The sequence below is a fragment of the Syngnathoides biaculeatus genome, chromosome 8 (genome assembly GCF_019802595.1).
Source record: "Syngnathoides biaculeatus isolate LvHL_M chromosome 8, ASM1980259v1, whole genome shotgun sequence".
In the NCBI taxonomy this organism is placed as follows: Eukaryota; Metazoa; Chordata; class Actinopteri; order Syngnathiformes; family Syngnathidae; genus Syngnathoides; species Syngnathoides biaculeatus.
Genome location: NC_084647.1, coordinates 27615511 through 27636907, shown reverse-complemented (window position 1 = coordinate 27636907; position 21397 = coordinate 27615511). Strand labels below are relative to the sequence as shown.

General features: G+C 42.3%; 1 protein-coding gene across 7 annotated transcripts in view; it reads left to right on the top strand.

Annotated features, from left to right (window-relative positions):
* The window catches only part of LOC133505111 (mitogen-activated protein kinase kinase kinase kinase 5-like), a 35387-nt gene extending 15775 nt beyond the window's left edge, over positions 1-19612 (top strand). For all 7 annotated transcript variants that reach the window (XM_061828044.1, XM_061828043.1, XM_061828040.1 and 4 more), the window contains 21 exons: positions 3228-3309; positions 4225-4341; positions 4491-4572; positions 6443-6495; positions 6589-6635; positions 6718-6765; positions 8921-8966; positions 9043-9196; positions 10129-10226; positions 10339-10377; positions 11983-12061; positions 12149-12225; positions 13846-13906; positions 14366-14468; positions 14558-14616; positions 15250-15335; positions 15468-15645; positions 18089-18163; positions 18238-18324; positions 18663-18789; positions 19324-19612. In XM_061828044.1, the coding sequence (XP_061684028.1) occupies positions 3228-3309; positions 4225-4341; positions 4491-4572; positions 6443-6495; positions 6589-6635; positions 6718-6765; positions 8921-8966; positions 9043-9196; positions 10129-10226; positions 10339-10377; positions 11983-12061; positions 12149-12225; positions 13846-13906; positions 14366-14468; positions 14558-14616; positions 15250-15335; positions 15468-15645; positions 18089-18163; positions 18238-18324; positions 18663-18789; positions 19324-19420 (1795 nt within the window). In that variant the 3' untranslated portion in view covers positions 19421-19612. The remainder of the gene's footprint in view (positions 1-3227; positions 3310-4224; positions 4342-4490; positions 4573-6442; positions 6496-6588; positions 6636-6717; positions 6766-8920; positions 8967-9042; positions 9197-10128; positions 10227-10338; positions 10378-11982; positions 12062-12148; positions 12226-13845; positions 13907-14365; positions 14469-14557; positions 14617-15249; positions 15336-15467; positions 15646-18088; positions 18164-18237; positions 18325-18662; positions 18790-19323) is intronic.
* Positions 19613-21397: the final 1785 nt, after the last annotated feature.

The following is a 21397-nucleotide window of genomic DNA, read 5'->3' as shown; positions in this document are numbered from 1 at the left end:
CACACTCACCATTGCTCTGGATTGTTGACCCTAAATATTTGAAGTCGTCCACCCTCGCAATCTCTTCTCCCTGTAGCCTCACTCTTCCCCCTCCACTTTTCTCATTCACGCACATATATTCTGTTTTACTTCGGCTAATCTTCATTCCTCTCCTTTCCAGTGCATGTCTCCATCTTTCTAATTGTTCCTCTGCATGCTCCCTGCTTTCACTGCACATCACAATATCATCTGCGAACATCATGGTCCAAGGGGATTCCAGTCTAACCTCATCTGTCAGCCTATCCATTACCACTGCAAACAGGAAGGGGCTCAGAGCTGATCCCTGATGCAGTCCCACCTCCACCTAAGGCGCACCTCACCATTGTTCTGCTGCCATCATACATGTCCTGTACTATTTTAACATACTTCTCTGCCACACCAGACTTACGCATGCAGTACCACAGTTCCTCTCTTGGTACTCTGTCATGGGCTTTCTCTAGATCCACAAAGACACAATGTAGCTCCTTCTGACCTTCTCTGTACTTTTCCACTAGCATCCTCAAGGCAAATAATGCATCTGTGGTACTCTTTCTCGGCATGAAACCATAATGTTGCTCGCAGATACTTACTTCTGTCCTGAGTCTAGCCTCCACTACTCTTTCCCATAACTTCATTGTGTGGCTCATCAACTTTATTCCTCTATAGTTCCCACAGCTCTGAACATCCCCTTTGTTCTTAAAAATGGGAACTAGAACAATTTTCCTCCATTGTTCAGGCATCTTTTCGCCTGCAAGTATTCTGTTAAATAAGTTGGTCAAAAACTCCACAGCCATCTCTCCAAATTGCTTCCATACCTCTACCGGTATGTCATCAGGACCAACTGCCTTTCCATTTTTCATCCTTTGTAGTGCTTTTCTGACTTCCCCCTTAGTAATCATTGCCACTTCCTGGTCCTTCACACTTGTAGGTCACTATATGTTCCTCCCTCTTCTGGAAATAAGTGTTCACTACAGCCATCTCCATCCTTTTTGCAAAGTCCACCACCATCTGTCCCTCAGAGTTCCTTTCCTGGATGCTGTACTTACCCATCACTTCTTCATCGCCCCTGTTTCCTTTACCAATATGTCCATTACAATCTGAACCAATCACAACTCTCTCGCTGTCTGGGATGCTCAGAACTACTTCATCTAGTTCCTTCCAGAATTTCTCTTTCAACTCTAGGTCACATCCTACCTGTGGGGCATAGCCGCTAACCACATTATACATAAATTTATAAATATTATATATTTGTATTAATATGTATATCTGGTGGCGCAGCTGGTAAAGTAGTGGGCTCACAGTTCTGAGGTCCTGGGTTCAATCCCGGACCTTGTATAGAGTTTGCATGTTCTCCCCCTTCTCCAGGCACTCCGGTTTCCTCCCACATCCCAAAAACATGCAACATTAATTGGACACTCTGAATTGCCCCTAGGTGTGGTTGTTTTGCCTTGATGTGCCCTGCGATTGGCTGGCAACCAGTTCAGGGTGTCCCCTGCCTCCTGCCCGTTGACAGCTGGGATAGGCTCCAGCACTTCCCGCGACCTTTGTGAGGATAAGCGGCTATGGAAATGGATGGATGTATATATTCAGTATAGGGCAGCACAGTAAATGACTGTTTAGCACAGTTCTGTGTGGGGTTTGCATGTTCTCCCTGTGCTGCATGTTTTTTTACACATCCCAAAACATGCATAGTGGGTTAAATGAAGACTCCAGATTGCTCCGAGGTGTAAATCTGAGTACGAATGGTTAGTTGTTTCCACGTGCTCTACGATTGACCTGTGACCAGTTCAAGGTGTACCTCGCCTATCTTCCGAAGATAGCTGAGATACTGTAGACTCCAGAATGCCTGTGTCCCTAGTGACAATAAGCAGTGAAGAAAATGAATGAATGTATATGCAAAAATGTATATAAAATTCATGTACTGCATTTATATTCAACTATTCATTTTCCGCACCGCTTATCCTCACTAAGGTTGCGGGCGTGCTTCAGCCTATCTCAGCTATCAGGGTACACAGTGAATTAGTCACCATCCAATTGCAGGGCACATGTAAACAACTATTTTCACTCACATTCCCATCCACCGGCAATTGAGAGTCTTAAATTCACCTACCATTCATGTTTTTGAGAAGTGGGAGGAAACTGGGGTACCTGGTGAAAAGGCTTGCAGGGACAAGGAGAAAATGCAAACTCCATACAGGCGAGGCCGGATTTGAACTGTGACTCAGTTGTGGTAACCAGTCATCCACCGTGCTGCCTACATTTAATATACTGTAGTTTAAAATCCAAATTTATTCATCCAAACAAATGTGATAAAAAGGTGCATTGAACCTTTATAAGAGACCTATGGGGCTTATCATAATTTTTGCACTTGCAAAGGCAATAGATTTTCAGTTATTCCATAAAAATACTATGCTACAACTTACATTTTATCTCTTTATTTCTGAAGTGACATTAGTTACATTTTATGAATTGATTAATGGACTTAATGCATATTGATGCACGATCGGTTTTATTTAAGGAGTTGATTGTGGGAGTTTAGTGTCTTTATTAATGGGCTAGATGTCACAAATGGGGAGGAGCTGAAGCCAAGAGCAGGCGGCAGCAGATAGAATATGACAAACAGTTTAATGAGGAAACGTAATGATGGTGGGTTGGCAGGCATAGGCACAGACAGGTGGTAGGCTTGGCATTTGAAATGTCATGGATCAAGAACACAGGGAAAAGCACTGAAAACTAGGAGAGACACAGGAGTCAAAAAAGGGAACGAGGAATAATGTGTTTGACTTGAGGCAGGTGGACTGTGGCACCGCTTGAAGAAGTTGTATTATTTTGAGGAGGATTTCCAGGAACCGTGTAAGTGGTGATGAGGGGGCAGGTCTGCGGCTTAAGGAAGGGGCTGAAAATAGAGGGGATGTGAGAGAGAAAGGACAAGAGGGTGCCATAGCAACATCCAGGCACCAAAAACCGCACTGAAGGGAGTCCGGTACACTATAATGACTTTTAGCGACACCATTGATGGACTTTAGTGAGGAACCTTCATGACTTTACTGTTAGTGAGTAAATGTACTTTTGTGGCTTTATTGATGGACTTTATTGGTGGACTTCTGTGATGGATTTTATTGAGTTTATTAATGGACTTTAAATTCTAACTGAACTGTTGTATCTTTGTGACTTTATTGACGGACATCTCTGACTTCCATTATGTACAGGTCATCCAAGTTCTATGGCTTTGTGAAGGCTGCATTGGTGAAAAACCCCAAGAAGAGACCAAGCGCCTCCAAGATGCTCTCAGTCAGTCATCTAATGTACTTTGATTGGCTTGAGACCTGTTTTGGCAAAATGTTTTTCCAACACCATAAGCAAGGAGACGATCTTGTCTTTGTGGATTTTTATTAGAAAAAAGAAAGTCTTTGTAAAGAGAGGAAAAGGTACAAGTCCCATAAGTTGTCGCCTCTTACTAAAGATCAGACTAAAAGTCCTTTCGCTATATTAGAGACAGAGAGAGACAAGACAGTTATCTACGTCCAGCTGTATACGTACACATGGGGCCGGTAGGAACAGAATCACATGAGGAACAGCCTGACTGGGAGAACTAGAAGCCACAACAGGACAAAACTGGTTAAAGTTGAAGGTAGAAGTAATAGAACTAATATTTGGCATTTAAACATAAATGTGCCAACACTTACCCAAAATAGAAACTCTAACCAAAACTTAATACTCCATTTTGAAATCCTAATCCTGTCTTTAAACCCTAATATGAAACCCTCAGCCTGGGTTGGAACCCTAATTTGAAACCCTAACCAAACCCCTTGTATGAAACCCTCACCTCGGCTTGAAACTCAAACTTGAAACCAAAAATGTGTCTTTTTTCTTTTAGCTATTATGCAGCAAAAAAAAAAAAAAAACAAATATGATGACAAAATGATATTTCTTGCACTAAAAGCTGGTTGTATTGTACTTATTTCAAATGTTTTACGTATTTGAATGCTTTTAATCATCTAAAGTGTATGTATTAAATGTATGTATGAAGTGTTGTGTATGAAATGTGCTATACAAATACATCTGCTTTGCTTTGCTTCAAAAGCTAATTTTTGATGTTAATTTTGATATTTAAGCCAAGGTTGAAATCCAACTCTGAAGCCTCAACTCTTGTTTGAAACCACAACCTAGGCTTTTTTTTTCTCATGTCGACTCTTTTTTTTCCAGCACATATTCCTGAGCCAGCAGAGTCTGAGCCGGGCGCTGACTCTGGACCTATTGGAGAAGAGTCGACACCCCGAAAATCTCAAATTCTGCTCAGCAACAGATGACGATGAAATGGAGGTCTGAGTTAATAACACAATGTGACAATTTGACTTCACTGCTCCAGTTAAACTTTAAAATCCATTTGAAGTCAATCAGTACCCAATACCTAATTGTCTCCAGCTTTATTTCTACATTGACAGTATTTACTTTGTTTATGCGCATCAAAGGTGAGTGTGCCCGGATCGTTGAAAAGGATCCAGTCTATCAACAAACACAACTGGGCCGAGAGGAAACACTCACACACAAAGTGTAAGCTGACAGACTTTCATATACACTGACCAGCCACTTTCTTTGGTATGTAATCTCACAAGAGCTGGTGCTGAACTTCTATTGTTAAAAAATAATAGTTTTTCAACTACTATATTTTACATGGAGCTTCCTGTGATGTTTAATATAACTTGAGCAGCTTGATGCTTTCTTACTTATTGAGTTAATGATGGACTTTAAGATGTTTATTTACTTTGTTAATGGAGTTTAGTTTATGTAGTTTGTTTACATAGTATATTGGCGCACTTTAGAGAGTATTGATGAACTTTAGTGCCTTACTGACAGACTTGACTGTCTTTAATCACGGACTTCAGCGATGGGTTTGAGTGACTTTATTATTGATTTCAATGACCTTAGCGATAGATATACTCAACTGACTTCCACATCTTGCATGCAACCTATCTCACAAGGATCAGAGAGAGCAAAGAGCCCATCACAGCTAACAATAGGTGAAAGGTGGACTACACCCTTAACTGGTTGCCAGTCAGTCACATGGCACATATCGACACCATCACTGAGTGGGAATTCATCCCACGCTGCCCGTACCAAAGTCAGGCTTGTGTATCACTTCACCATCAGTGACCCCTTTACTGACTTTATTAACAATATATTACAATAACAAAGATGATGGAGATGTGGAAAGGAGGTTCTTTAGCAGAAAGAGAGGAGGAACGCACAGAGCCTAGAACTGAATGTTGTGACTATGATGGAATATGCTCGGAGGTTGGTTGACATGATGATTAGGAGACAGATTGATACATTCTGAGTCCTAGAGAGCAAGTGGAACGCCCCTAAAGCCAGAAGTTTAGGGGAAGGTTTCAAATTATTTTACCATAGTGTAGATAGAAAAAGACGCCACGGTGGCGCAGCTGTAAAGCGTTGACCTCACAGTTCTGAGGAGCCGGGTTCAATCGTGACCTGTCTGTGTGGAGTTTGCATGTTCTCCCTGTCCCTGGGTGGGTTTTTTACGGGCACTCCAATTTTCCAAAAAGATGCAACATTAAATGGACACTCTAAATTGCCCCTAGGTGTGATTGTGAGTGCCACTGTTGTTTATCTCCATGTGCCCTGTGATTTGGTGGCAACCAGTTCAGGGTGTACCCTGCCCCCTGCCCGTTGACAGCTGGGATAGGCTCCAGCACTCCCGCGACCCACGTGAGGATAGGTGGCTAAGAAAATGGATGGCTGGATATTTGATGTTGTGCAATAAGGCAGTGATTTCCAACCTTTATAGAGCAAAGGCACATATTTTACAAGTGAAAAAACCCATAGCACACCAACAAAAGTAAATGTCGCAAAAAATGGAAAAATTAATTACTGTATGTACTTCCTGCCGTCTAATAGAAGAGGATTTTTTTAGTTCTCTGTCATTCTGCCTCACTGGCATAAATTGATGAATAAAGATACATTATTTCTTGGAATAAATGTTTTTTTTAGCAATTACATAAAATTGGATAACTTCCCACGGCACACCTGAAGAGCGCTCACAGTACACTAATGTACCCCGGCACACTGTTTGGGAATCCCTGCAATACGGTAACGTTACTTGAACAGTAATTTCAATCATAGAACCTCAGACTAAAAGGATGAAGATGAGCACAAGTCAGACATCATCAAACGACAAGCGCAATATTGAAGAAGAGCATGGTGGTGGAATTGTTATTCTACTGATTAACTATTAACTATAGATGAACTGTAATTCAATAGACTTGATACTGTATTCTAAACATTGTGATATTATTGTTTCTCACAAATGGCCATCTGTTTACTTTGTAGCCACACTACAGAATGAATGTTTACTGTTTTGCTACTTGATTTCTTTAAATTAACGTTGTGTGCAATAATATTCCAGTGGAGCAAATCTACTCTCAGACACCTATGAAGAAAGAATCAGCGCATTCAACTGTGAGCCTTTTGACAATTGAGCATACTTGAATACGTTCACACATTAATCATACAATGCTAGATTGACATTGTTAAAATGCTTTTTTTCTGCAGAGGATGAGTTCCGAAAGCTCACACGGCATCAACACACATACTATGAGGTGCATACATGCACGCACTCACACATAAGTATACATACACTCGCTCACAATGTATTTTAAGTGTGTTCATTTTGTGTGTCAGGGACAAGGACTCAGACTCTTCAGATGGTGACTATGATGATGTGGATATGTAAGCAATACACACACACGCACACACTTACACATCCACACGTACACTCAGTGTGTATAACTTTTTAGCCAAAAAATTTAATGATTTGTCTTCCAATGAAGTTGTGATGTGTAAAATGTAAATACAGAATATGATGATATGAAAGTCCTTTTCAACCCATATTCAGTTGAATACCCGGCATGGTGTTCCAGTAGTAGAGTGTTGGCCTCACAGGCCTGACAGGCCTCGCAGACTGGATGTGCTTCCCACTCCAACTGGATGAGTCTACAGACATGAGTGGCACAGCCCAATTGTGCATTTTTATTCGGATGATGCTTACTCATATGATCGCAAGAGAGGAACTGCTAACAGTCCTGCCCATGAAAGAACACATTTGAGGAGAGGACGTATTTCAGTTTTTTACATACTTGACATTACATTACATGCTATTACAACTTGACTATTGAATTAATGGACCTTTCCGACTGGCGACCTTAAGCTCCGCCCCCTTAGCTACAGTTGTCATGTCCCACAAGCATTACTGCTCCAAAATGGCGGCTGATCAGAACAGGTTTGAAGTCGATTCTCGAGCCCGTATAACAGATATTGCAGAAAGCTTTTTTTCCAAATGAGTCAGACTTATCCAAAAGTGTTCTACAGAGAGGTCTCAACCATTTCACACAAGGATATGTACACGGAATTAAGATTTTGGACGGAAAAGGACGCAATGTCAGAGTTACAGCAAAATGTTGGAGATTGATGCAAAAAAGTTTGATGCCTCACAAACTTCATATTGAAATCCAACAGGATAAAATAGTGGAATCGTACTGCACATGTAAAGCAGGATGAATACTTTTTACTTGGAAAGATCACGAGTAGTATCATTGTAGTCTTTATAAGTGAGTTAGGTTGGATTTTTCTACAAGTGCATTTAAACATTTCCCCAAACAAAATGCTGCAATGCATAATATATCAGTACATTAATATTTCCATTATTTTAGCCTTTTTTGGGGGGGCTAAACTCCCTTCTCATCAACATTCTGATTTAACGCTTTGTCACCTAGCCTGCACTGGGGTAGACATGAAATTTAGCCAACTCACTATGCCATGTTTAAATTATGCAAATAACTGGGTGTATTCATTTGACTTGGCTCGTAATCGAACCCAGTGCTCTGTCTTAAAAGTCCGATGCGATACAAATAGGCAAATAGAGATTTCTCTTGCATGACATCGCGCATTTATGTACTGTATCACTAACCCGATTCTTCGCCATAAGACATAACACACTTCATTCAGCAGGTCAGTGATACACTAAGAAAGTGAAAGTTGTTCTGCTGCATTGTATAAAGCACTGATAATAATGAAATCAAACTCAGAGAAGTTACTTCTCCCTCAATTACCTTCGAACATACAGCCTTGTGTTTGTTGATATTTTTCATATTTAGTTGTACGTGCGGTCTACCGGAAACCTTAATCCATCGTAGACACTTCGTCAACCCTATTTTAGGGTTTGGAAAATGAATCAAGCGGGCCCCTTGTGACCGAGGAGGATATCTTTCATCAGAATTGCACGTTCCCCAAGCGCATGTGAGGACCATTTTCTTCGTAACATTAACTTCTCCAAGCGCATGCTACTGACGACCAGTATTGCTTGTGGAACGACACGACGGCAGGGGCGTGTCGAGCCAGTGGTTAAAACAATCCAGCTACCTGATTGGCTATAATTATACAAGTGATTGACAGGTCGAAAAGGTCCATTGAATTAGCAATTGGGAAAGCACTACTGAGCAATACAAAGTGTGCAAGATAAATAAAATTCCTCCCACCTCATCCACCGGTAGGTAGATCGTGGGAGGTTGGCTGCTTAAAAAGTAGATGTTGGGGCAAAAAGGTTTGGACACAGCTGCGTTAGCACGTTTGTGTAAGCTTTTTTTTTTTTTTTTTTGGATCCTCCGCTCTCACATCAACTGCCTTCATGTATTGCCTTACTACATCTTTCAACCTTCTCTTCCTCTAACTCTCTTGCATTGAAGCTCCATCATCATCATCAACTCTCTCACTCACTCACTCACGCACTCACGCACTCACTCACTCACTCACTCACTCACTCACTCACTCACTCACTCACTCACTCACTCACTCACTCATTTGAGCCACTCTCTCTGTCTACCCACAGTGTCACAATGCCATCGGATCAAATGCCACCCCCACTTCCCCCCAGGGTAAACAATAAAAAGACTTCATAGGACTTTCAGTAGTACAGTAACTAAATTAATCAGTGTGTGTGTGTGTGTGTAGCCCAGTTTGCATTCAGCCTCAGATGAAATCATTTGGGTGGAAGGAAATGGTGCAGTCAAACCTTCTTCGCTGTGCGTCCCCTTGCCCCTCGTTAGGACGTCCAGTGGGACACACGTCAGACCCGCTCCACAACCGAGATTCATGAGACACTCGGGTCAGACACATAAACACACACACGGACACATACAGATGCACTTGACTCATTTTATTAAATTTGTTAATTTAATGATGGGCTTTAGTGGACTTTGGTTATTTTATTAATGGACTTCAGTGGTATGGTTAACGGACATTAGAGACTTTCTTGGTAGACTTTAGTAAAAATTTTATAGCCCTTTAAAACTTTTTCATTAACTCTTTGGGGGATTTTGTAATGGTCATTGGAGATTTTATTGATGGTCTTTGGTGACATTATTTAGTGACTTTGTTTATGAACTTTATCAATATTACTTATGGACATTATATAATTTGTTGATAGACGACTGGCATTATTGACAGACATTAGAGACTTGAGTGACTTTATGGATGGACTTCAGTGACATTCTTTAGTGACCGTATTGATGGGCTTTAGTAACATTATTTTATTACTTTATTGATGGACTTTAGTAACATTATTTTGTGACCTCGTGAAAGGACTTGAGCGACTTTAGTCATGAACTTTTGCAACCTTTAATGACATTATTGATGGACTTGAGTTACTTTATTGATGAGAGGGTGAGATTTTATTGACTTTACTGATGGACTTCATTCATTTTATTATGTGACTTGACTGAAGGAATTTACTGATGGACATTTGTGACTTTTCAATAACTTTATTAAGAGAGTATAAGTATGTAATTTGTGACTTTATTTAATGACTTGATTAATGGACTTGAGTGACATTATTGAGCAATATCAGTGACTTTGTTGACTGACTTTAGGGAGGTTATTTTTAGCGACTTAATTGAGGGACTTTCGTGATAGACTACTAACAGTATTTAGAAGGGTTTATTAACGACAAAATAGTTTAGTGCGTTCATTGATGGACTTCAGTGATGTTACTGATGAACTTGATTGGTGGATTTGTATGTGTATGTGTGTGTGATGCAGACCCCGTGTCCTTCCAGTTGAATGACAAAGAGGTGACGCTTTTACCCCCTGAGCTGCCTCCGAAAAGCAGACGCAGACATCATCAGCCTTCATCAAAGGTATGAATCTAAGTACAGTATCAGTAAGTAAAATCTCTTATTATTATGCTCTAACCTTCTCATATATGTACGTGTGTGCGCGCACGCGTGTGTGTTTGTATGTCTTTCTCAGGACCCTGCCGAGTCTACGAGTCCTCTCATCAAACCTCTTGTGAGTTTTAATGAACTATATCAATGGACGATTAACTATTGTTTGACTGCAGTGACTTCTATTGTAGACTTTAGTGACTTAATTGATTTACTTTATTGTTTGGATGGATGGTTGACTAATGACTTTTTTGTTGGACTCAAGTGATGTAACTGAGAACAGATCTGTGTTCAAATGTTGGGAGTAAAAGTACAAATTCCTCAGAAAAGTAAATACTTTAGATACTACTAGATTTACTATATAGGATTTGTAGTTCATTACGTCCCATCACAAATCAACAAAATCAGCAACCAGGAATTGTAGCAGAGAGAAAATTAGGAGGCAGCAGATTTCAGATTTGGAGGCAGAAGTGGGGATGAATTGGCCATACCTTACGTAAATGAATTGATACCATCACACCAGGCCCTGACATGTAACCTCCAGGGAACGCAACTTTGGAAAGCCTGGAAAAAGATGGAGGTGGCATATCAAGGCAGGGCTGTTGTGACATGCTTAGAACTGGAGCGAGAAAGGGTTGCCCAAAGCCATGCAAGATGACTTATGCTCTCCTAAGAGGTGACGAGGAAGATGGAAGACGAGTTCCTACTAATGCAAACAAAACACCCTCATGTAAACTCACTGATGACTTTGTTAGGTCCTCGATCTAATACAAAAATTTTGTTTTTGTAAAGATAGTTAATAATTAAGCTGTAAAGTATCCTTCAAGTACATTGTTTCTTTCCAGGAATTTAAAGACATTAAATTTTGCAGGTTTATCCCATGCAAATAGAATCACCTGAACAGGGACTTGAACCATGGACCCTCATATTAAAAGTCTGATGCTCTACAAACTAAGCTATACAAGCTCTCAGTGTCAAGGATGACTACCAGTAACACAGATCAATATACGGATTGCAGCTTTCGCGATGGAATTTTTAAACCTATTTGATGGACTATCAATACACTTGAATGACTTTATTGATGGATGGAACAAGTAGTAATGAAGAATGCATGAAGTAATTTTACTAATGAAATATTCACAGGGATTAATGAATGGTGTCTTACTGACTCTATTGATGTACCTACAGAACGGAATATATCAATTAACTTTGGTAATACTGTATATGATTTTTTTTACTTTTTTTACTTTATTTGAAGACTTAAGTAAGTATTGACTTTATTTATGCATTGGCGACTATTGATTAACTTGTTGCATTTTATTGATGGATTTTACTGAATTTATTCAGGGACTTAAGAAACTTCATTGACAGATGAAATTTTTACATCTTCATTGGTGAAATTCTGTTATTTTAGATATTGACTTTGACTTTTGCAACATCGTTGATGTATTTTGTTGATTGTATTGATGGACTTTAATGATGATTTGAAGGACTTTAGTGAAAAACATTTGTGACTTTATCACTTGACAATCGACTTTAGAAACTCTATTACTGGACTTTTTACTTTATTGAAGGACTTTATTGATGAATTTTTAGTGACTTTATTAATGGAATTTAGTGTGTCTGATGCTCCAGTGAATGAGCTATCTGGGCTCTGAGCTCATGTGTGTCTTAGTGCATTCCAGCAAACTAGAGATGGTACAGTTCAATGTCCTCCCTCCTGGTGCAGATCTACTTTAAGAAGATCTTCCATGGCTCCCCTCTTAAAATAAAGTGCTCCACCACTTGGAAACACCCAGAAACAAAAGGTACCAAAGAGTGAATGTTCCTCTTTTTCAAATTCTTTTTAGTCTGTGCAACCCATACATCTCTGATCTCTGATCCCCGCCATCCAGACCAGCACCTGATCCTGGGCGGAGAGGAGGGCATCTACACACTCAACCTCAACAGCTCAGAAGCAACCATCGAGCTTGTATGGTCTTTTTCTTCACTTTGTGGATTATTTCTATTTGTACTGTGCATTTGTAATGTCCAAGTACGTGGTTATTTTGAATAACTACTGAGAGTAGTGATCATAGTAATCAAATAATAATAAAGAAACACTGTATACAGTTCTAATTATATTAGTTATTGATGATTTCTATTAATAAATTATAGACCCATACATTGAGCATGTGGATGTGATCAAGCATGAATGATTATGGCATTTTATGTAATTTTTGTGCATTATTTAAAATACTTTTTTATATTTATTTTATTATTTATCCATCCAGCCATTTTCTTCGCCGCTTATCCTCGCGAGGGTCACAGGGAGTGCTCGAGCCTATCCCAACTGTCAATGGGCAGGATGCGGGGTATACCCTGAACTGGTTGCCAGCCAATCACAGGCACATTGAGACAAACAGCCACACTCACAATCACACCTAGGGGCAATGTAGAGTGTCCAATTAATGTTGCATGTTTTTGGGATGTGGGAGGGAACCGGAGTAACCCACGCAGGCACGGGGAGAACATGCAAACTCCACACAGGCGGGGCCGGGATCGAACCCGGGTCCTCAGAGCTGAGGCCAATGCTTTACCAGCTGATACACGGTGCTGCCCTAATTGAAAAAAATGAACAAAAATAAATAATAACATAAGGCGGGACAGTGGCTCAGCTGGTAAAACGTTGGCCTCACAGTTCAGGTTGTACCCCGCCTCCTGCCCGTTGACAGCTGGAATAGGCCCCAGCACTCCCCGCGACCCTCGTGAGGATAAGCGGCAAAAGAAATGGGATGGATGGATGTTTCTATTAGCATTAATTGAAGAGACTAAATTTCCCTTATGTGTGATTGTGAGTGCAAATGGTTGTTTGTTTCTATATGCCCTGCGAATGGCTGGCAACCATTTCAGGGTGTACCCGCCTCCTGCCCAAAGATGGCTGGGATAGGCTCCAGCACTCCCGCAAACCTGGTGAGGATAACCAACTCAGAAATTGGATCGATGGATGTTTCTACTAAGCAAGATGGTGGTTATCACGCTAACTGGCAAGAGAAGGCGTGATGATATACATTTTAAATGAAGTCTTCATTAAGCGAGTGCCTGTTCCCAGGTGTGGTTTGGACTCTTTTGACTGCATAGATTATTTCTTTTGAGTTGACTGCCAGTTATAACAGATAATGAATTTTGTGGGGGATTAACAGCATATGACACGCAGTGTACATCAAGAGAGCATTTTAGTGTAACAGAGTGTGTGGTGGATATTTTACCAGTATTTTTAGTTATTCTGTTTATTGTGCAAGGTAGCTGTGAAACTAGCCAAAGGAGTGATCACAATATTCTTATACAACACTTCCATTGCCCCAGCATACTGTATGTACTGAAGTGTGCCACAGACCTTGTTCATTTTTTGGCTTATGTCTAATTGGTCCATTTAATCTATTGTACAAGTTGGCTGTCATGAATAACTGGCGAGTGACGCGATCACAATTTGGCACCTACGGTACATTGAGCGTGTGCATGTGATCAGTCATGCCTTAGACTATTTTTCTGTGTTATTTCCAAGTGCTCTGGAAAATATGCTAAACGGATGCTCTGTTTTCCTTTTATACAGTTGTATCCTGGCAAGTGCACCTGGGTCTACTGCTGCCACAACACCCTCATGTCCGTATCGGGTACGTTTTCATACGTCTCAGAGGAACACACCAAATAACATCCATCCATTTTCTGATCCGCTGATGCTCAAAAGGGTCGCGGGAATGCGGCAGCCTATCCCATCTATCATCGGGCAGGAGGCGGGGTACACCCTGAATTGGTTGACAGCCAAATGCAGGGGACACATAAACAAACAACCATCCACACTCACATTCACACCTACATGCAATTCATAATCCTTAATGAGCCTACCATCCGTGTTTTGGAAAGTGGAAGAGTGCCCAGAGAAAACCCACACAGGCACTGGGAGAACATGCAAAGTCCACACATGCGGGGCTGCGATTTGAACCCTGGTCCTCAGAACTGTGAGGCAAACGTTTTAACCATTCACTCCACCATGCTGCCACCAAATAACATATTGAGGAAAATACTGTATTTAGGATCTCCTCCGAGAAGATCCTGTTGTTTTTTTTTACCAGGTAAATCCTCACAGCTTCACTCCCATTTGTTGAAGGAGCTTTACGAACAGGCTCGTAGGGATCAGAGGATGATGGCACTGCCTACTCATCTATTGTTGCCAAGGTAATACCAGATGGCCCATCACATCTGCATTGTCATTGTGTGTTTCGAACATTCTCAGCTCACCTATGAAATGGACTCTGTGTTTTCAGGAAATATGCGGTGACGTGTAAAATTGCGGACACCAAAGGCTGCAGGACCTGCTCAGTTGGTACTAGCAAATACTGTTTGACAATAGTACTTCAAATACTACAAGTACCCTGTTGTATGAGCACAGTTGGTGCTGTCTTCTGAAGCCACAATTAAATCTTCAACAGATGAGTGATCGATCTATTTCCGATGTGGGATAGCTACACCTGCTAATCAACTTCTCTAAACTACACTTTCCCTTTCCCTTCCCTTTCTTCCCACAGCTCCTTCTCTTCCTCTCCTAACCACACCCTCAACACCTTCAAATCCTCCCACCTGAACAATACCTTTTTGTCTCCTCCTCTATCCGAACTATACCTTCCAGTCTCTCGCCTAATTACACCTCCTTGCCCCATCTCCACATGAAACCTTCCTTCGTCCTCCTTTAACTCCACCTCCTACTTTCCTAATCATACAATTTGCCAACTCTTCTCGTATCTTAACCTTCCTCTGTCCCTCTCTCCTCACTGGATCTCCTTTCCCACTCCTTACTCTTCCTTGCTCCTCTCGTAGCCATACTTTCTCCTCCTCCTGTCATAAAGGTCTCTGCTTCTGCCTTTCCTTACTACACCGACCCTCTCTCTTCCCCTACTAACCACAACTCTTCCACCTCCATCTGCTACTTTGCTTGATATGCTTGTGTTCTTCTTTGAAGCTGACAACTTCCTGTGCTGCGCCCTGGAGTGTAGTGTGGTGCTGCTGCAGTGGTATGAGCCCATGAAAAAGTTCATGCTCATCAAGGTATGCACAGTTGTAACAGGGAGAGTTTTTTTTTTTTTTTTTTTTTGGGGGGGGGGGGTCAGTGGGTGGAATAAAACACTTTACAAACCAGTATGTTTTTGCTTGTTTTTTGTTTCTTTTTTTGCAACTTAGCATTTCGACTTCCCCCTCACCAATGCTCTGCGGGTGTTTGAGATGGTGTTGGACCCCCAGCAGGAGTACCCACTGGTGTGCATCAGTGTCTCTCGGGGCTCTGGCCCCACATTGCCCGTCACTTTGGAGTACATCAATCTCAATTCCAACACTTCCTGGTTCACGCACGTCGACGCGGGTAAGCCTTTCGCACACTCATTTGACCACATTCTACTTTTTTTGTCTGTGTGTGTTGTGTGCAATTGTGTCCAGGATCAATAGATACTGTATCGTGTGTGACTCTCTTTGCATGAAAATGTTTGTGATTGATTGTGTGTGTGCACGTGTGTAATGATGTGTATACATTTGTTTGTGTAAGTCTTTGTGACTGTCTAGGTTTGTGATAATTTGTATTCAGGGATCCAAGAAATGTAATTGTCATACCAACACACAGGTGGATTACATCTTGTACAGACGATATGATCTGAAGAGGGTTACTGACTGCAAGGTAGTGTCAGGGTAGAGTGTGGCTACACAGCATAGGATATTGATGTGTAAGATGAGTGTGCTCGTGGGGAGGAACGTTAAGAAGACAATGACAGAACAGAGAACCAGGTGGTGGATACTGAGAAAGGAAGTGTTTGTGTGGCTTTTTGAAAAGAGGTGAGACAGGTTCTTCGTGGAGAGGAGGAGCTTCTGGAAGACTGGAACACTGCAGCCAAGGTGATGAGAAACAGCCTAGAGAGCACTCAGTGTATCTTCTGGTAGGAAAGGGGAGAAGGACACTTGGTGGTGGAAATCATATGGAAGCTAAAGGTTAGCTCGGAAGAAGTGGGACACTAAGAGGACTGAGGAGATGAGACAGGAATACATGGAGATGCAATGTAGGGTGAAGGTAGAGTTTGCAAAGGCCAAACAAGAGGGATATGATGACATGTATGCCAGGTTGGACACTAAAGAAGGAAAGAAAGATTTATACAGGTTGGTCAGAAAGAGACATTGAAATGTAAAGGATGTGCAACAGGTTAGGGTGATTAAGGATAAAAATGGAAATGTGTTGACCGATGCCAGTAGTAAGCTGTATAGATGGAAAGAATACTTGGAGGAGTTGATGAAAGACAACAATCAGAGAGAAGGAAGAGTAGAAGAGGCAACTGTGGTGGACCAGGGAGTAGAAATAATTAGTAATAGGAGAGTTAGAAAGGTACTAAAGAGGATGTGAAAAAATGGAAATGCACTTGATCCTGAGGACATACTTGTGGAGGTATGGAAGCATGTAGAAGAGTTGACTGTGGAGTTTTTGACCACATTGTTCAATGTAAATCTAACAGGTGAGAAGAGTCTTATGGAATGGAGAAGTGTTCTGGCAGAGCTGTGGTATATCATGTGGAAGTCTGGTATGGCAGAAAAATATATCTGAATAATACAGGACATGTATGAGGGCAGCAGAACAGTGGTGAGGTGTGCTGTAAAGGATAGGCTGACAGACGAGGTTAGGCTGTAGTCCCAATGGACCATGATGTTCGCAGATGACATTGTGATTTGCACTGAATGCAGAGAAAGGAAAATCAGACAAAGTAAAATGGATTATACAGTGTGTCATGAATGAGAGGGTTAAGGGGGAAGAGTGAGGTCACAGCAGGTGGGATAGCAACTGTGGAGAACTTTAAACACTTAGGGTCAATAATTCAGAACAATGTAGAGTGTGATAAGGCAGCAAAGAAACGGATCCCTCCAAGCAGGTTGGAATGATTGGAGGAAAGTGTTGGGTCTGTTATGTGACAGAATAGTCTTCCTGAGGATAAAGGGACAGGTTTATAAACCGCTGGTCATGGCAGCCGTGTTGTACGGTTTACACACAATCGCACTGCAGAGCTGGAGGTGGCAGAAATGAAGATGACGAGGTTCTCTCTATAATGACCAGATTGGATTGGATTAGAAATTAGATCATCAGAGGGACAGCCAAGGCTAGAGGTATTGGAGACAAAGGTGGAGAGGGCAGACTTCAATGGTTTGGACACGTCCAGGGGAGAGCGGGAGTGAGTATATTGGGTGAAGGATATTGGGCCATCACCAAAAGCCAGGCAAGAGAGCGGGAGTAAGATGCTTGTAAGCATCTTGTTAGGTGTAGTGGGGAAAGACACGAGAACAGTTGGTGTAAGAGAGGAGGATGCGGGTGATAGATTTGTATGTTAAAGGATGACCTCCTGGGGTGATCCCTAAAAGGAAAAGTACAGTAGGCATCCTGTAGGGCAGATGTCGGGGCTACAGAGTACTGTCTGAGTTTAACAGTCTAATGCCTTCCTGAAGAAGACGTTTCCCCACCTGGTGGTTGTACACATGATGATCTGTAGCCTCCTGCCCAGGGGAAAGGATGGATGAGAATGTGTCTGGGGTGGGTTGAGTCTTTTGTGATGTAGATAGGCCTCTTTCTGCATTTCCTGGTGGTGAGGGAGCTTACTCCCCACAATCTTCTGAGCAGCCTTGTTCATCCGTCCTTTGTAGTGCCTCCCCTAGTGCTGCCCAGCAGCTGCTGTTCTACAACATATGCTGTGGCTATACATTTATGTGTGTGTATGTGTGTGTTTGTGTGCATGCGTGTGTATGTGTGTGTATGTGCGCATGCATGCGTATATGTGTAGTCACAGATCAGCGCCACCCAGATGCCATGCAAGTCAACCAACTGGACAGCAACTCACTGCTGGTCCTCCTTAAAAGTAAGTTCATAGTCATTTAATCTTCATATTATGTCATATTTTTCAATCATGTCAATCACCTTTTGACAACACAGGGTCAGTCCACATAGTCAGCCTGGAGGGAGCACTAAAGAGCAGCCAGCCTTACGGGACCACATTCTCACAGGACGTGGAGTCTGTCGGTGAGTCACATTTGGAGGTCAGAGGGTAGCACAGATAAGGGGTGGTTAGTGTGTGAGCATATTGTACTTTGCTTAGTGTAGTTCCTTGTAAGAGCCCTCTCATTTGGCTGAACAGGTTAAGCAAAATATAAGAAACTCTTGGTGAGATGCAAGCTACATCCATCCATCCATTTTCCAGCCCACTTATCTTCACAAGGGTCCTTAAACATGGACTTGAAACCTGGACGCTCAGATTAAAAATCCCCTCTATTGAATTGACTGACCTACGCATGCTATGAATCTAAGAGCAACCCAAACCAAATAGAACAGAATAACTGTGTTGTCGTCCCCCTCTGCAGTGTATTTGGAGGACACATTGTTAGCGGTGTGGCGTCATGGATGGCTGAGGATGAAAAGAGGCACTGCAAAGGTGTTGGAGGAGATCACGGACCCCAAGAAGATATTCCGGCTGATACAGTGTGACAGGTCAGACATTAGTATAGTAGTTTTTTTTTTTACATCTGATTTTAACCTACTGTAATTCAAAACACCTCCATCCACAGCATTGTACTGAAGAAAATCACTTCCAAGAAAACACACGCTTACACCTACAGTGTCATTAAGTGTTCACAAGGATCGCGGGAGTGCTGGAGCCTATCCCAGCTATCTTTGGGCAGGAGGTGGGGTACACCCTGATCTGGTTGCCAGCCAATCGCTGTGCATATATAAACAAAAAAACATTCACACTTATATTCACACCTACAGGCAATTTAAAAGTTTCAAATAACCTACTTTGCATGTTTTTGGGATGTGGGAAGAAACCGGAGTGCCCAGCGAAAACCCACAAAGGCACAGGGAGAACATGGAAACCTGACAGGTGGGGCCAGGATTTGAATCCTGGTCCTCAGAACTGTGAGGCAAACACTGTAACCAGTTGCTTAACTGTGCCGCCTATATTTGAACATAACGTCAAAAAATATATAAATATAACTAACAGCTCATACCATGGTTTTTGTGCAGGATGGTTGTCTTGGAGACACACCAGACAGAGGACCCGTTGGGGCTGTCCAACCTGTACTTGCTGGAGATTGCTGAGAACTATGTCATGTTGCCTTGATGCCCCCGAGCACAGCATCACGGGATACTGTATGTAATGTTTGCATGCAGGATTCAAGAGTCTTGACCTAATTTGGTGAAACTGGTTTCAGTGGGATCTGTATAATCCAGGAAATTCACAATCCACTGTATTGTCAATCATTTCTGATCGACCAGTGTAACACTGCCATGTATTAAAGTAACTTAAACTCTTCATGAGGTGTCTTGTCCAGTAATATCCATCCATTCGGCCATCCATTTTCCGTACCACTTATCCTCACCAGGGTCTCAGGCATGCTAGCGCCTATCTCAGGTAACTCTGGGGGAGAGTCAGGGTACACCTTGAATTGGTTGCCAGCCAATTGCAGGCCACATATAGACAAGCAATCATTTACACTTACTGGCAACTTTTGGAATGTGGGAGAAAATTATTGGGAAGAATGAATCCCCCGATTAAAACAAAAGCATTGTTCTCATCAGGGGATGTCACGGACTGTCCAGAACGAACACTATGTTCAAACATAAGGGTGTTTATGTGTGTGCTTAGCACTAGAACACTAGGCAGCAGTCCGACGATTGACTTTGTGGTCATGTCATTGGACTTGTGGCCACGTCTTGGAAAATCCGAGTGTAGTCAAATATATGGTGGAGAGCCGGTCGTAATTGGAACATGATCAGGGCACACGGGTTGTGGAGATGGCGCGGTAAGTGAAGACGAGACGGAACCCACCTGGATAGGAGAGGGTTGGTCCTCAGGCTGGGAGCGCTGTGAGGCAGGCAAGCGGCGTGCCCGACGGAGTGGTTGGCGACACCGTGTCTTCACTGCTGGGTCCTGTTCTGGCCAGTTCGTTCTGTCATAAACCAGTGGCACGGGGGTGGACCAGGCATGTTCAGAGTGGTTTTGTTCCAAAAACAGGTCAATACCAAAAGGCAGTCCAAAATAAGGCAGAGGCACAAAAACGCGAGGCTAGGCAAGATCCAAAAAATGTGAAACAGGGTCCAATGACTATGAGGAGTTCCTGAAGGCACTGGTTGTTGAAGAACTTTCCTGGTTGACACGCCTTTGAAATATTGTATGGACATTGGGGAACAGAGCATCTGGTCAGAGTGTTTATTTAAGACGGGGGACCAGAGTGTCTGCTCCAACTACAGGGAGATCACACTCCTCAGCTTCTAAGGTCTTGTCAGAGGTTCTACAGAGGAGGGTCCATCAGTCTGTTTTGTATGTTGTTTTCCTTTCGGCTTGTCCCTTTCGGGGTCGCCACAGCGTATCATCTCAGATGAACGCATATATATGTTTGGCACAATTTTTACGCCGGATGCCCTTCCTGACGCAACCATTCTCAGGGACATCAGTCTGTTTTGTATATACGGTATATATTGGTCATCACTATCATCATCAACATCAAACATTTTTTATTCACTGCAGGATGAAGGCCTCTTCATGTTTCCTACTACTACGGCAATGTGTATTTGTTGCCAGTGTCTTCTTCTTCTTCTTTTCCTTTCGGCTTGTCCCGTTAGGGGTCGCTACAGCGTGTCATCTTTTCCCATCTAAGCCAGTGTATTGCTGGTTTATCCCGGATGGATCATGATGTGCATGGAGTTGCAGTTACACTCCCTTCCTATAGGTAACGGTAATTTTGTTGGTTAGTTTCGCCCAGTCAACTGAGATGCATGCATAATCAATCCATCCATTTTCTTTGCATCTTATCCTGGAGCCTATCCCAGCTGCCAACGGGCAGGAGGCAGGGGACACCCTGAACTGGTTGAAAGCCAATCCCAGGGCATATAGAGACAAACATCCACACACACACCTAGGGGCAATTTAGAGTGTCCAATTAATGTTGCATGTTTTTGGGATGTGGGAGGAAACCGGAGTGCCCGGAGAAAACATGCAAACTCCACACAGGCGGGGCCGGGATTGAACCTCAGAACTGTGAGGCCAACGCTTTACCATCTTTATCATCCGTGCCGCCTGCATAAACAACAACAACAA